Here is a 14,700-nt window from a genome sequence, read left to right as displayed (position 1 = left end):
GCCCTACTGAGCCCCAAGGGAAGTCACAGTCCTGGAGCTGTCACCAACCAGGGCCATTTCCTGCCCTGTCACCGCCACAATGCCCAATTTCCTGGTTTATTCCAGCCCAGTTCAGAGTCGACCGCAGCTGGAGGGATCCCACTGCCCTGGGGCACTCCTGTCCTGCTCCTGGGGTGTCCAGAGCCCTCTCTTCCCCACCTCAAAAATGGACACAGGCACAGCAGTGACACTGAACTATTGACCTTTTTATTTCAATCAGCTACAGCAGCTCTACATTCCCTACAACACTGTCCTTCCTCCCGACAGCGAGGGAGCTGAGGACTGCGGTGGCAGCGCGTTGTCTTAAAGCTTAGTATTAAATATTAAATATTCTTTCATTTATGTTTACATTACTTTGTCAAGGAAAACAGAACAAAACAAAAAGGACAATTAAAACTTTAAATTACATGAGTGTGTGCCCATGCCTGGGGCTGCCCCAGCCAGGCACTGCTGTGGGGGATATGCAGAACTCCTGGTGCGTGAGGAGCGGGATGTGCTCAGCTGTGTGGGAGCAGGGAGCTGTTCCCTGTGCTGTCAGAGCAGCAGGTGATCCCAGTGCAGCTAAAACACTGTCTGGAGGAGTCGGGAGTGCCCCTGCAGCCCCAGCGCAGTGCGTGGGGAAGGGGGTGAGGATTTGGTCAACAACTTTGCTAAAGGATTTATCCATTTCTTATTTTTTTGTTTCTTTAAAAAAAAACCAACAAACCAACAACCCCAAATGGTTTTGAGTCTTCCTTTGATTTTAGCAAAGACAAGAGTTTAAAAAGCACTTAGGAAGCTTGTACTAAAACCAGGCGCTCTCAGAGGAGAGAGTCATCTGTGCACCCCCCTTCCAGGCCGTAGCGGAATTCCTGCAGGTTGGACACCCCGTAGAAGTGGACAAAGGCTGCAGCCACCACCAGCACGTGGAAAATTTGATGAGACTGGAACTGCAGGGAAGCAAAAAAGCCTTTAGACCACATCAAAGGGGTCAGCCACATTATCAACACCTCCTCCTCTGCTGCGCTGCTCCAGGACTGTCCTCTGCTCCCCACTCTTGCCCCCAGCAGCGATTTCCACCCTGTACTTTGCCCTGCCCACGCACACAACCTGTTCAAGGTCTGGCTGCCAGCATGTGCTGAGGCACAGCCGGACACCCCCAGCCTCCAGCCCCTCAGTGCCCCCTCCCCTGACCCCAGAGCTGCCCCCAGACAACCTGTTCACCCCCACACTCACCCAGATGTCAAACTTGCCCGGGAAGAAGCGCTCAGGGATGCGGGCAGCGTAGAGCCCAGCGCCCGTGATGTACATCACAGCCATGAGGAAGAACCAGCCCATCTGCCCCACCGTGGTGGCCTTCACAAAGCCCTCGGCAATGGTGAAGTGCATGGTGGGCACAACCCCACTCAGTCCCAGCCCCAGGAACACGCCTGCGGCCCAGAGAGGAGGTCAGGGAAAAGAGCTCAAGTGTGGAGGGGGAGCCACTCCTCCCACAAACTCCCCTTGATCCCTCATCCTGTGCTAGCAAAGCATCTTTTCTTCACTGAATTAACAGAATATCTCAAGCTGAAAACGACCCATATGGATCATTGTGCCCAACTCTTAGCCCTGCATTGGAGACCCCCAAACAATCTCACCCAGTGCCTGAAAGCGTTATCCAAGCACTTAAACCTCTCCAGTCCTCATAGCACTTATCCTTCACAAAATGAGGGGCCCACAGCTCCACAACCCAGGTAAACAGCCCTGATGCTCACTGGGCAGAACCCACCCAGTGTTTCTTATGCAGGACTGCAGCAGCTCCCGCTCCTGAGTACGGGAATGGACATTTTGGAAGGCGCCAGCCTTTTGGATTGCACCAGGAACACAGCCACCCCTTCCAAGAAAGTAATTTCTTGCAGCTCCTGAGGAAGGAGCTCAGCAGGAGCTGAAATGTTCAACTCTGGCATCTGATGAGTTGACAGAGAACAAGTGGCACCATAGTGACACTGGCCCGGGGAGGCTCTGGGTGGCATTCGGCTGGATCCTGTTCATGCTGGGGGCACAAGATGAAGTGGGGAGGAGCCATGGGGATGAGTCCTGCCTGTCCCCTGCCCTCATCTGAGGGCTCTCAGGTGGCCCCTGTCTCAGCCTGGTCCTTCCTCACTCATGTAGCCAGGACAGTGTACTGAGAGACATTTGCTTCAGGACCCCTGGGAGCTGAGGAGGGAGGTGTCTCCCGGTGCTTAGCAAGGCTGATGGGATCTGCCATTAAGACTGGGGTAAATTGGGGTGTGGGGCTGGAGGCAGCCCCCCACTCCACCCCCAGGAAGGCAGGGACCAGCCAGCCTGGTAGGCAAGAGCTCAGGAATGCCTTCCTGCTCCGCCCCAGCTGCAGGTTCCTGCTGCTAAACTGCTTCCCAGAGAAGGCAGAAAAGGCACAGCCCCAGCCTGCCCAGGGCTATTTTTAAACTCCAAGCCTCAGGCTCTGCTCAGGAGATGAATCCTCAGCGCAGCAAGAGGAGACAGGAGGCCACTCCCTGCAGTCCTGTGTGCTGCTCAGGGGGAATGAATCCTGCAGGTGCCCAGAGCTTCTCCCAGATGGGATCGGCCCAAAGTGCCTCCCAGGACTCGGGGGAGGAGGGAGCTCCTACCTGCTCTGGTCTGCCTGTGCTTGGGGGTAGCAAATCGGTCCCACTGTGCCACAATGATGGCAGAGATACCCAAGACACAGACGATGGAGAGGTAGATGAGTCTTGGCTGTGGGGAGCAGTAGAACGAGTAGTAGAGCCACGGGACGAAGCTCCCCATGATCAGCAGTGCAATTCCTGAATAATCCAACCTGCAGGCAGGGTGCAATGACAGAGAGCCACAGGTGAGCCCCAAAATCCACCCCCTCCATGTGTGGGAACTGTCCAGCCTGCACCTGAGTGGAGTCACTGGGCAGGAGGAGTGTGCTGGGCAGGTGTGACAGGAGAAAGGGCCTGGGCACAGTGGGAATGCTGAGGGGGGGCAAGAGGAGGATGGAGCTCAAAGCACTGGCAACAAATCCCTGTGCACATAGATCTGTGATCCTCTACTCATCTCACCACAGAAACATGGCCCCTGAACTGCCCCCACTGCCTTCCCAGCCACACAAGGGAATTCCTGCTGGATTTGTTCTGGAGACAGAATCCCATGGGATCTCTGGTGGTTGTGCAAAGGGGATGGGCAGGATTCCCAGCAAGCAGCACCCAAATAAATGCCTTTAACAGCCATTTGGGAGCAGAATGTCACTTGAGAGCCTCACTGCAAAGGCTGATGGGAGCTTGACCCTTGGAGCAGCCAAGGAACAGGCATAAACCACTGACTAGCCTTCCCACTCTCCTGGGAATCTGTGTTTCTTCTTAACATTTGGCTTCAGTTCAAACTGGATCCAAACCAAAAGTTTTTAAAAGCACCCAGTAAACTGGAACCTGCCAAACTGGCCGTGGCCCCCAGCTGCCCCATGAGAGCGAGACCCCTCCTCAATTCACTACTGTAAGGGGCATAGAGCCTGTTCCCTTGGGAGCACAGAGGCCATTCCTGTGGGAGCCAGGATCCTGTTCCCTTGGGAGCTGCAGGGTCCCAGGATCTTTATCATGCACCTGAGGCCCCTGACCAGGCACATTTCAGGTGCTCAGGCAGAACCCTCCAGAACCCTGTTATGGTTTCCCTCAGTTCCATGCTGGATTGGGTTGACGCTCTCTTACCCCAGGGATAAAACATTTGGGAATGCAGTGCTTTCCAAGAGGAAGTGCTGCAAAAACCCAAAACCTCCCAGGAGACCACAAAACCACACTCATGCTGACTCACTTTGAAAAAGTCCGTGAGACCTTCTCTGAGTGACAGTACACAGTGTGGAAAAGCCAGGAGAAGCTGAGGCACAGCACTGCTCCCAGGAAGAACATCCCAAACACCACCTTCTCTTGGAGAGGAGCCATAAAGTACATGTTGGGCCGCAGCATGGTCAGGATCCCCAGGCAGAGGAACAGAACAAACCCTGCAGGAACACATGGAGAGTAAAGTCAGGGGGACAGGTGGGAATTTCAGCAAAGCCAGGATAAGAACAGCCCTGGCCATGCTCCTGGAAGTGCTGGATGTATCCCAGGGGTGTTCAGTAACCCACAGTGGGTCCTTGGCTGAGGCCTTTGTTTGTGCAAACAAGAAGGGCTGGGGTCAGGGGAAGGGGCAGGCACAGGGCAAAGAGCTGCTGATTCACAGGGTAGTGGAATTGCAAACTGGTTTAGGTGGGAAGGGACCTTAAAGCTCACCACCTGCCATGGCAGGAACACCTTCCACTATCCCAGGTTGCTCCAAGCCCTGTCCAACCCGCCTGTGGACACTTGCAGGGATGGGGCAGCCACAGCTTCTCTGGGAAACCTGGGCTGGGGCCTCACCACCCTCAGAGGGAAGAATTTCTTCCACTCTCCCATCTATCCCTGCCCTCTGGCAGTGGGAAGCCATTCCCCCTTGTCCTGTGACTCCTGGTCCTTGTCCAAAGTCCCTCTCCAGCTCTCCTGGAGCCCCTTTAGGTACTGGAAGGGGCTCCGAGGTCTCCCTGGAGCTTTCTTCAGGCTAAGTATTTCCAGCATTCTCAGCCCAGCTCCACAACAGAAGAGATCCAGCCCTCAAAGCATCTCTGTGGCCTTCTCTGACTCATTTCAGAGGAACATCCTCTGAGGCTCCCCTGTTTTTCCCAGGACACATTTCCCTGTCCCACTCCTGCAGAGGCTGAGCCAGCCCTGGTCCTTCTCTCCCAAAGGGCTCCAGGAGCTCCAGGCACTCCATGTCTGATCCTCATGCATGCACAGGATCTGCACAGGAGCCCTGGGCCTTGAGAGGAACCTGCACCAAGCCCATTCTGACCCAAATGCAGGATCTGTACCTCCAGCCCCAGGGCTCCCCCTTCCCCACAGTCACCCAGCAGGTGTGTCCAGATGTTGCCGGTCTCAGTGTGAATGCGGAAGATGCTGCGGAAGCAGGCGCGGAAGGAGGGCATGGGGGGCCGGTGTCCGTGCAGGAGGTAATCGTTGTCCTTGAGCCAGTCGGGCAGCACGTCGTACGGGATCACGCGCCAGCGCCCTTCCCACACCTGCAACACACCAGGGTGTCAGGGCAGCCCCGAACCCACGGCAACAGCCCAGCCCTGGGGTGCTCCTCAGGGAGAGCAAGTTTGGCTCCTCTGACATCGGGTGCCCTGTGGGACCCTGTAAGGCACTCACTCACATCCTGCCCTTTGCTCTCCAAAACCTCCCAGGCAGTGACTGTACCCCCACCTCAGCTCCCACAAAGACTGAGCAATTCCAGGAGCCCCCAGGAAGTCAGGGGTGATTAATACCCTCAGATTTAACCCTTCCACATCCACAGACTGTTCCCTGCAGTGGGAATTCCCATTTGATCAGGGAAGAAGCACAGGAGCCACAGTGACTGCAGGCAGTGGGTGACACCTCAGCTGGCACTTGGACCCCTGGGCCCCACTCAGGCTTGCAGGAACATCTGAATTGCTCCCAGGTTTCCACTCACCATGACTGGGTCAACCCCCATCCAGCCATCCGCTTCCTACACCATTCCCAGGGACGCTGCTGGAAGCAGCCCAGCAGAGCTCGAGCCAGCTGCAGCCACGTGGAGCTTTATGTGGACACATCCTGCCACCCCAAACCCAGGGACTGGAGAATCTGCTCCAAAATCAAGACTGGGGGACTGCGACAGGCTCCGGTACCTTGTACACAAACTCTTCCATCTTCTCCATGGCATGGTGAGCCTGCAGAGGCAGGGTCAGCACCCGCACCACCTCCTCCTCCTCCTCACGGGCCACTGGGCATGGCGGGTCCTCGGCCTGCAGCGAGAAGAGCCAGGAGGGAATCGTTCCAGCCCCCGGGAGAGGAACCATCCCTGCCCTTCTGAGAGCACCTGGCGCTTCATCCCTCTGACGGGACGGGCAGGACCCGCCTGTCACCCTCGTTTATGCAACACACTGCTGCCTGACCCATCCCAGGCATGCTAATCCCAGATTTATCCTGTCGAAAAGTGGGATTAGCACCAGGGATTTTCATCCCTACAATCAAGGCTGGAGCGGCTGCTTGGCCCAGCCGGGAGACCCGAGCTGGCCCACCCAAGCAAAGGCGGCTCCGAGCTGGGAACGCTCTGGGTCCCGGCACAGCTCCCGCTCTCCTCAGCCGGGAAGGAATTCGGGAAGGTGATTCCCGGCCCTGTGGAAATGCTGGGGCACTGGAAACAGCCGGTACAGACACAGCGATCCCGGTGACGTCTCTGGGAAGGACTATCCCGGCTCCATGCCTGCTTGGCAGGAGCAGTTTAGGCCTGCTCGGAAAACGGTCCGGCCCGAGGAACAACACGGAGCCCTTCTCCTCTAGCTCTTAATGGGATAACAGGCGGATTCCCGGCATAATCCGCGAAGACGGAGCGCGGAGACTGAGCGTGGCTCGGGATCCCCTCCCGCCCGGGGCTCTCGGAGGGGCTCACGCTGGCCGCGCCGGTGGCTCCTTGGTCCCCCTTCTCTTCCAGGAGCGGCCCCAGCTCGGCGAGCTCCAGGTGCGCCCGCTCCCGCTCCCGGTCCCGCTCCCGGTCTCGGCCGGCGGCCGCAAGCCCGCTGCCCGCCCCGGCGGGGGCCTTGCGGGACGCCATCGGGGCGGCGGCTGCGTGCGGCTCCGAGGCAGCCGGTGAACGTCCCTCCGCGTCCTTCTGCCGCCGCGCTGGGGGGAAAGAAGCACAGAGTTACCGGGACCGAGGGGGCCGGCGGCAGGGCTCTACCCGGGGGCTGGAAGCAGCGGACGCCCCACTCCCCCGCCCGTCTCTCACCGGCCGCTACATCCCGCGGGCGGCGGCGGCGGCACCGGAAGCAACGCTGAGGGAACGGGAACGCACAGCGCTGGTTCCGGCCTCGGGGCCACGCCCCCGCCAGGGCCCCGCCCCGAAAAAAGACCTTCTATGATTGGTCGAGATCACTGTCTGTCTCTCTTTTCTCCCGCCCCAACGGCCGCCGCCCGCTGCGATTGGCCGAGCCTCCCCGCTGGGGTGCCGGCGGAAGCCGCTCTGGCCGCGCGGCGCAGCTCTATGGCTGCGCGCTCCGTTGCCCCCTGGTGGCAGCCCGGGGTACCGCGGGGGGACAGAGTCCCGAGCGCCCCGGGTGGCACCGCGGTGACACCGACACCGCCGTCCAGAGGAATATCGGCCTCGGGATGAATTCCCTCACCTCTTGCAAACGTAGCTGTCATAATTCAATTTCTCCATCAGAAGATGCTGTAATGAAGAACTTTGTGTTTCAGGCATTGAGTAAAGTTACATCACCAAAACAAATACGCATTAGGCAGGCGAAGAATATGCTTTAGATATGCCAGTTCGTGTAAATTTTGCTGTATTTAACCTTTTACCCCTCGGTGTGCTTGATTTGTGGAAACCTCCTCTTTGTTCCGGGTGCAGAATAAATAATGTTGCCTTTCTAACGTGACTCTGTGTTTAGAGAGCTCCTAAAGTAGGCAACAAGAGGAAACAGACCCTGTCATCCACCTGGGATGTCCCTGCGTCCCAACAGCCGATAGCCCTGCAGCACCACCTGCCCGCCCACGTGTGCCCATTGAGGGCTTTCCCGAACGGCCGCAGCAATTATCAAAGGCCGAGGTCACCCCCTGCCTGGTGGGGTGGCTCGTCTTTCCCTGCCCACAGGTTTAATTTCCTTGGCTGACAAGAGCAGGAGACTCCCAGCCGCCGGCTGCACAATAGTGGATCCTGTTCCCCATCAATCATTCATGGCCTTGCTGCTGGAAGAGATTTCTTGGGGGCTGCTGGAGTAGCAAGGGGGGAGAGATTTTCCGACCTTCGTGATGTTATATAGGTGCTGGCAGCACCTGGGAAGGTTGGAGGTACCTGGGTCGCCCACTGTCCCTGCAGGGTGAGTGGTGTGGGGGCTGAAAGGGACACAGGATTTAGAGGGGACATGGCTTTGGACGGGACATGGAATTTGTAGGGGACACACGATTTGATGGGGACACGAGGTCTGTAGAGCACCTGGGTTTGTAGGGGACACAACATTTGGAGGGGACACAGGGTTTAGACGGGACAGAGGACTGGAGACATGAGGTTTGAAGGGGACGTGATTGGGAGGGGACACAGATTTGGAGAGGACACAGGTTTGGGGCTTTTTGGGGTGTTGTGGGAGATGGTGGGGATAGAAGATGATGTGGGAATTTTGGGAAGCTGCATCCCCCCACATTCTGCTGGAGCCATGGGGTCCCGGGCAAGTCAGGGTTGGCTGTGGTCAGCGCTCTGCTCTCCTCTCCATAGGGACAAATACTGCCCTGTGTCCCCTCCCAGTGTCCCCATGGGTGTCTTGAGCTGCATGAAGTACCTGATGTTCATCTTCAACGTGCTGGTGTTTGTGAGTCCCCCTGGGCCCTGTGGGGTGCAAGGGTGGAGGGAACCTGTGCCTGGGGACCAGTAACTCCAGCTGGCTCAGGGGTGGGTGACACCAGTCCCAGGGAGGGAACCAAGGGCTGAAGCATCCCCCATCCACAAGGGGAGACATTTCTGTCTGGCTCAGGGGTGGGTGACATCCATTCCCAGGGAGGGGACCAAGCCTGGGACATGCCCTGAGCCCGTGATCATCTCCTGACCTCCCCTGCAGGCTGGGGGAACGTGCCTGGCAGCCATGGGAGTCTGGGTGGCCGTGGACCCGGCTGGTTTCCAGGGCATCGTGGCCGCCAGGGCCGTGCTGAGTGCGGGCGCGTGGCTGCTGCTGGCCGTGGGCATCGCCCTGTCCCTGCTGGGCTTCCTGGGCTGCTGCGGGGCCCTGCGCCGGAGCCGCCCGCTCCTGCTGCTGGTGAGAGAGGGGAGATGGGTGGGAAGGGCTGCAGGATATGGCCGGGGGCTCTGGGGGCAGGAGTCACGGGCTGAATGGTGGCGTTGCTGGGATGCAGGTGCTCCTGGGGGAGCGAGGAGCTGGTGCTCCTCATCCTCAACATGTCCTGCCATCCACTCCCCACCTCATGAGTCTCAATTTAGAGCCCAGAGGATTTATAAAGACACCAAGTAGGGTCAATTCTCTCTGAAGCCACTGGCTTCTCTCACATGGCATTTCCAAGATGACCCCGCTGCTGGTAAGGGGCAGAAAAACACCTGTTTGAATACCAGGACCCCCATTTCTTTGGCATGATCAGTTCCTTGCAGACACTGCTTGTTTTTAACCCCTGTCTTGCAGCCGCAGTGGTCAGAGAGGTGGCATCCGTCCCCAGGAGCTGTACTCATGTCCCTGGTCTCGGGGACACAGGGCACAGGCAGGGATGGTGCAGAGGAGGGCAGGGATGATGTGAGCAAGCTGCTGGTGGGATCAGGCTGATCTCTGACTCCTTCACCTGCTGCCTTCCAGTTCTTCATCCTCGTCAGCCTCATCTTCCTCATGCAGCTCATTGGGGCCGTTCTCTTCCTGGTGCACTGGAAACAGGTACCAACACCATCCCCAGTGTCACCAGCCTCCCTCTGTCATGCCATGGCCATGGCTCTGAGTCCACCAGGCAACTGGGGCTGGTGGAGGGACACCCTTCCCCTCACCTTCATCATCAGCAGCACAACACAAACTGCAAAGCAGGTGGAGGGGATCCACTGGGTGCCCAATTCCCCTCAAAGGGAGCTAGTCCTGAGCAGAGTGGGAGAGGAACAGTCCCAGCCCTGGCACCAATTCCGCAGGTCCAGCCTGAGCACTTCCTGTCTGAGTTGCAGAGGAACTATGGTGGGGACGAGGGTGCTGAGGTGTTCTCCACAGCCTGGAACACCCTCATGGTCACGGTGAGCAGCTGGGAGGCTCCTGGGCTATGCACAGGATCCACCAAGGGTGACCATGGTGATGATGTTTCCCTTCTGTTCCAGTTCTCGTGCTGTGGTGTTTTAGGACCCGAAGATTTTGGGAATGGCTCCCGCTTCCAAGAGCTGCACCCAGGGATGCCATGGCCACGGGCATGCTGTGCCCGGGATGGGCTTCTGCAGGCGGGAGAGCTCCTGGGCTGGGAGCAGTGCCAGGACAGAAGCCCTGGCTACATCCATGAGCAGGTATGGCACAACTCTGCTGAGTGTGTGTTCGTGTCACAGCCTCACCAGGCTCATGGAGGAGACCACGAAGGACAGAAACCAGGGACATTGCCTTGTTGTGGTTCTACAGTCCAGTGGCTCCCAAAGTCTTCAGCTCGTCCTGCCCCACAGGGGACCCTCCCCCATCCCCCTGAAACCCAGTGCCCCTCTGGGCTCCCTGTGGCCATGGGGACCATGAGAGAGCCCTTCCCTCCTCTCTCTCCCCCAGGGCTGCTTCTCTACCTTCGGCAAGACCCTGCAGAGGTACATCTCCCTCCCTGGGACCTGCAGCTTAGCCGTGCTGGGCATTGAGGTAATGAGGGGGGCTGGGGACAGGGCAGGAGGAACATCCACTCCTTGTGGCAGGGGGTTGCTCACTGAGCAGAGAGAGCACAAATGGGCTCAGGTCTGTCTTGGGGTACAGAGCCTGCTCTCTGCTGCAGACAGTGCAGGTGAAGGGACAAGGAAGGGTTTGTTTTACTCCCCCTGGGTCTCCTTGCCCTGGTGTCCCTGTGCAGCACCAGGAGAGCTCGAGGGGCACAGGATGGCCCCAGGCCAGGGATCCTCCAGCCCCTCTCTGCCCCTGGCCTGGCACGGCCCTGCCATGGGGCTGATCCTTTCCCATCTCCATCATTCCAGATCTTTGCCATGTTCTTCGCCTTCTGCCTTTACTACAACTTCGACTGAGACAGGGACACGCCCAGGGCTTTGGGAGCAGCTGAGGCCTCAGCCTTTCATCACCCAGCAGAGATCAGCTCATCACTGTAAAAACGACTCAGACTCCGGGCGGGAATGACTACATAAAATTTAATTAGAACCCGATAAGTTACAAAGCAAAGAGGAAACAGCGCTAGGAGCATAGTGACACTCTCTCTGCTCACCAGAGGCTCAGCTCACAAAACGGCATCTTTGCCTTTTATACGCTCCAGGTTGCATCAGCCCCACTAGTATTCATGCACAGTCCCTCTGTGTCCTCCCAGGACTTCCCACAGTCCGTGGCTTTGCCCATACATATATATGTACACTTGGCTCCTCCGGGGTCCATGACCTTATTCTTATAAGTAGATTTGGCTCCTCCCAAGGTCTGTATGTTAGCTCTCTGTGCCTCTCCTTGGGGGAGCCCCTCTTACATCTTGATTGGTGGTGAGATGCTATCCTGCCAAGTGTCCCACCACAAGTGTCCCCCAGTCCCTGCCACCTCTTGCAAGGCGCAGGTATCCATGTGGCCCTGCCCCACATTTTGACAGCTCTGTTGGCCAAAGCTGCCAGGCAGCAACCACACTGGGGGAGGGGAGGCTTGGAGGGAGAGCAGAAAACGGTTCAAAACCAAACTGGAACAACAAAAGTACATGTCAAAAGAACTGTAAACCTTAACAGAACTTTTTCTCACCATACTTAATAACTCCTCGTTTGCATGAGCCAATCACTACACCTTATTCATTACAATCCCCTCCTTTGTCTCTTGATACTTCATTTATTTGGCTCATGCAAATGAGTCTCATTTCCAATTTCATTACAACACTTGAAATTGACCAACCCAACATTAACCATATTTATTTAAAATTTTCCAACCCAACATCAACCATATTACAACATCCAATTGTCTAGGAAAATCAACTTCTCTTAACTTGTTCTCCTTATATCTGATTATACTTGAATGAGTCCTAACAGTATCTGTTGACGTGGCTGAGGGCAGCAAAAACCTTGGGTCTCCCTGAGAAAATGATTGATGGCTCTCATGGCATGGGAAGTCCTCTGTGACAAAAGGCAAGTGACAGACAAAAATGGGAGTGACAGAGGTCTGGTATGGCTTTTACTTCCACCATGCCTTATAGGGTCGCTACCTATAGCAGATGTGTATGATTTTCCTGGTGGCAAGTACAAAGGCCAACCCGGAGTTGCCCTCCATCCCTTTGTTACTTCTCCCAATTTTGCCACCTTCCAATTTTAGCTGCCTTTAGTACTTTTTCCATTATGATCTTTTCCTTGTCCTCCGAGCCCTTCCCATTTAACAGACTCTAGTAGTTTCCATCCACAGAGAGAGATAACCACAATAATACATCACATACTAATGTCAATACATTACACCCCCTCCCTTTTGACAAATACAATCCTGGTCTTGCTGCTGGGAGCTGAAGTGTCTTTCCCTGGTGTGAAATCAAGGTGTCTCAGAGTCCATACAAACTTGGCTGTCCTTCCCCATTCTGTGCTCCTTGGAACATTCTCTGGATTATTTGGATCACCTCAGTTCATTACCTCTTAATCCCTGTTTAAGAGTCAGTTTTATCACCTGGTTCAGATGTTATAGTCCACTCCTTGGGTTCTTCCACAGGTCCTTTGACTCGGCTTGGGTCCACCCTTGTTCAGCAGTTCTGACGCCCGTCTCAGTTGTTATTAGCACTTGAAAGGGACCTTCCCATTATGGTATCAATGGTTGTTCATTCCAGGATTTAATTAACACCCAATCCCCAGGTTTTATGTATCTTGAAGTCTAGAGGGGAAACTTGGAGAATCATTCCTTGTTTTCGTAAGTCCTCTAGTGTCCGGTTTTCGGCTGTTTGGAGGGCCTGGAAAGGCCCGAGGTGGCCTTGGGGCAGCCCGTGTATCAAAGGACGAGAAGAGGCTTCAGTTCTTCTTTCGGTCTCTGTGTTTATTAATTGTTTATCTAAAAGATTTTCTTTCGGCCCGACAGAGGTCTGCTCAGCAGCCAGCCACAGTGTGCACTACTCCATGAGCACACTGTCTTCCCCTCCGGACAGTCACCTATCTTTATACCCAAAGTTGCGTGTACAATATTTATAATTTTTCCCCAATATCTTTCACCCTTATTGCCCGGTGCACTTTTAGTAATGACCAATCCCAAAGTGCCACCATCACCACAGAAGATGGAGGAGAAGAAGAAGAAGAAGGAGGACAGGACACGCCCAAATTCCTCCATCTTACTTCTCTAAACCCCCCTGTACAGAAATCCTAAACCCTGTGTCTCACCCTCTAATTAACTAATCCCTTCACCATTTACCCCGGTGAAATCCTCCTATCCTCATACAGGTGTTGTCTCCTGTGTAGGATCAAAGTCCAGCCACCAGACACTTCTGGCACATTCCAGGACTCCCGAGCCCCCCAAGGGTGGTCTCGGTGACTCGGCACCTCAGTCCTGAGGTGCTGAGATCCCACACTCTAGGTTTTGGCTATGGTCTTAATATATTTCATGACATTTACTTCCCCCTCTTCATAGGTTGCACCTTCATGGGTTGAAGCTAAAAAGGGTAACCCAAACATCATCTCATAAGGGGATATACCTCGGTCGGACCAAGGTTATATTCTAGCCCATAGTAACACTAGGGGTTATCATCTTATCCAAGACATTTGAGTCTCTACCATTAACTGAGTCAAGGTTCTTTTAAGGGCCTGATTCATCCTCTCAATCCATCCAAAACTTTGTGGGTGCTGTAGCGTATGTGAATCCCTTTTTATTCCCACTGCTTGGACTATCTGTTGTAAAACCTTGAAATTGAAGTGTGTCTCCCTATCTGAATCAATCCTCTTCACCATCCTGTACAGGGGAGTAATTTGTTCTAACAGCATCTTGGAGACAATACAACAGCACACAGCAGGTGTAGCCTCGACCCAGCGAGTCAAATGATCACTAAGACCAGTAAGTATTTCCATCACTGGATCTGGGAAGTTCAGTAAAGTCCACTTGTATACTTTGAAAGAGACTTAGGGCTAGTTCCTGACCTCTCGAGATTACTTTTCTCATTGCCTTTTTGATCACCTTTTGATAAATTCCACACTTACCAATTACTTGTTTGCTATTCCAAAGACTCCTACACACCCATAATTCTTTAAAAACTCATCACAGAGGGCTTGGGTACCCCAATGAGTCTTTTGGTGTAGTCTATCTAATACTTATTTGGTAAGGGGTCTATTTTACATTTGCCTTCTGTCTGGGAGCCTCCAGATACCTGCATCATTCTTCTCTGCCCCTATCTCCTTCAATCTGTCCTCCTCTGGTTTACTAAACCTTGGAATCCCTGATTCTTTGTCTTTTGATGTTAGGACTATCATCACTCTCTCCTCCCTATTTTCTGCAGCATCCTTTGCTCCTCTATTGGCCAGATTGTTTCCTCTGATTCTCTATGGCCATTCCCTTGGGGTGACCCCTTAATATGGACTACAGCAATATCTTCTGGTAACCTCAGGGCTTCTGAGACTTCCGGGATCAACCTTTCATGTATCAGTCCCTTGCCTCTTGAGTTAAGCAGCCCTCTTTCTTCCTTTATTTTTCCGAAGGTGTGCACTACTCCAAAGGCATATTTTGAGTCAGTATAGATTGTCCTTTTTTCATGGTCTAGTAGTTTTAAAGCCTGGACTGAAGCATACAACTCACAAGCTTAGGGTAGTGGACTAGGCAGAGGGCAAGTTCCCTTTTTCAATTACCATCATCTTTTGTTCATTTTTGATGGCATACCCGGATTTCCATCGCCCTTGTATATACCTTGAGGAGCCATCTATAGACAGGATCTTTCCTCCTTGGAGAGGCTGGTCAGTCAGGTCCTCCCTCACCTTGGTTTGGTATTCAATTATGTCCATACAGTCATGTTCTAA

General features: G+C 54.7%; 2 protein-coding genes across 2 annotated transcripts; one reads left to right on the top strand and one right to left on the bottom strand.

Annotated features, from left to right (window-relative positions):
• Positions 1–224: 224 nt before the first annotated feature.
• On the bottom strand, positions 225–6,921 carry ADIPOR1 (adiponectin receptor 1). The gene is made up of 8 exons (XM_064732848.1): positions 6,835–6,921; positions 6,499–6,728; positions 5,735–5,851; positions 4,936–5,107; positions 3,829–4,015; positions 2,649–2,836; positions 1,255–1,448; positions 225–968 (listed from the first exon to the last, which is right to left on the bottom strand). Exons 2-8 carry the CDS (start codon positions 6,658–6,660, stop codon positions 840–842), a joined length of 1,149 nt encoding a protein of 382 aa, XP_064588918.1. The 5' UTR covers positions 6,661–6,728; positions 6,835–6,921; the 3' UTR covers positions 225–839.
• A 1,432-nt stretch (positions 6,922–8,353) lies between these two features.
• Positions 8,354–10,779, top strand: LOC135457976 (tetraspanin-18-like). The gene is made up of 7 exons (XM_064732826.1): positions 8,354–8,410; positions 8,657–8,851; positions 9,398–9,472; positions 9,748–9,813; positions 9,895–10,074; positions 10,322–10,405; positions 10,732–10,779. Exons 1-7 carry the CDS (start codon positions 8,354–8,356, stop codon positions 10,777–10,779), a joined length of 705 nt encoding a protein of 234 aa, XP_064588896.1.
• Positions 10,780–14,700: the final 3,921 nt, after the last annotated feature.

The sequence above is a fragment of the Zonotrichia leucophrys genome, chromosome 26, assembly GCF_028769735.1.
Source record: "Zonotrichia leucophrys gambelii isolate GWCS_2022_RI chromosome 26, RI_Zleu_2.0, whole genome shotgun sequence".
In the NCBI taxonomy this organism is placed as follows: Eukaryota; Metazoa; Chordata; class Aves; order Passeriformes; family Passerellidae; genus Zonotrichia; species Zonotrichia leucophrys.
Note: the sequence above shows the minus strand (reverse complement) of the source record. Positions and strands in the feature narration are given on the sequence as shown.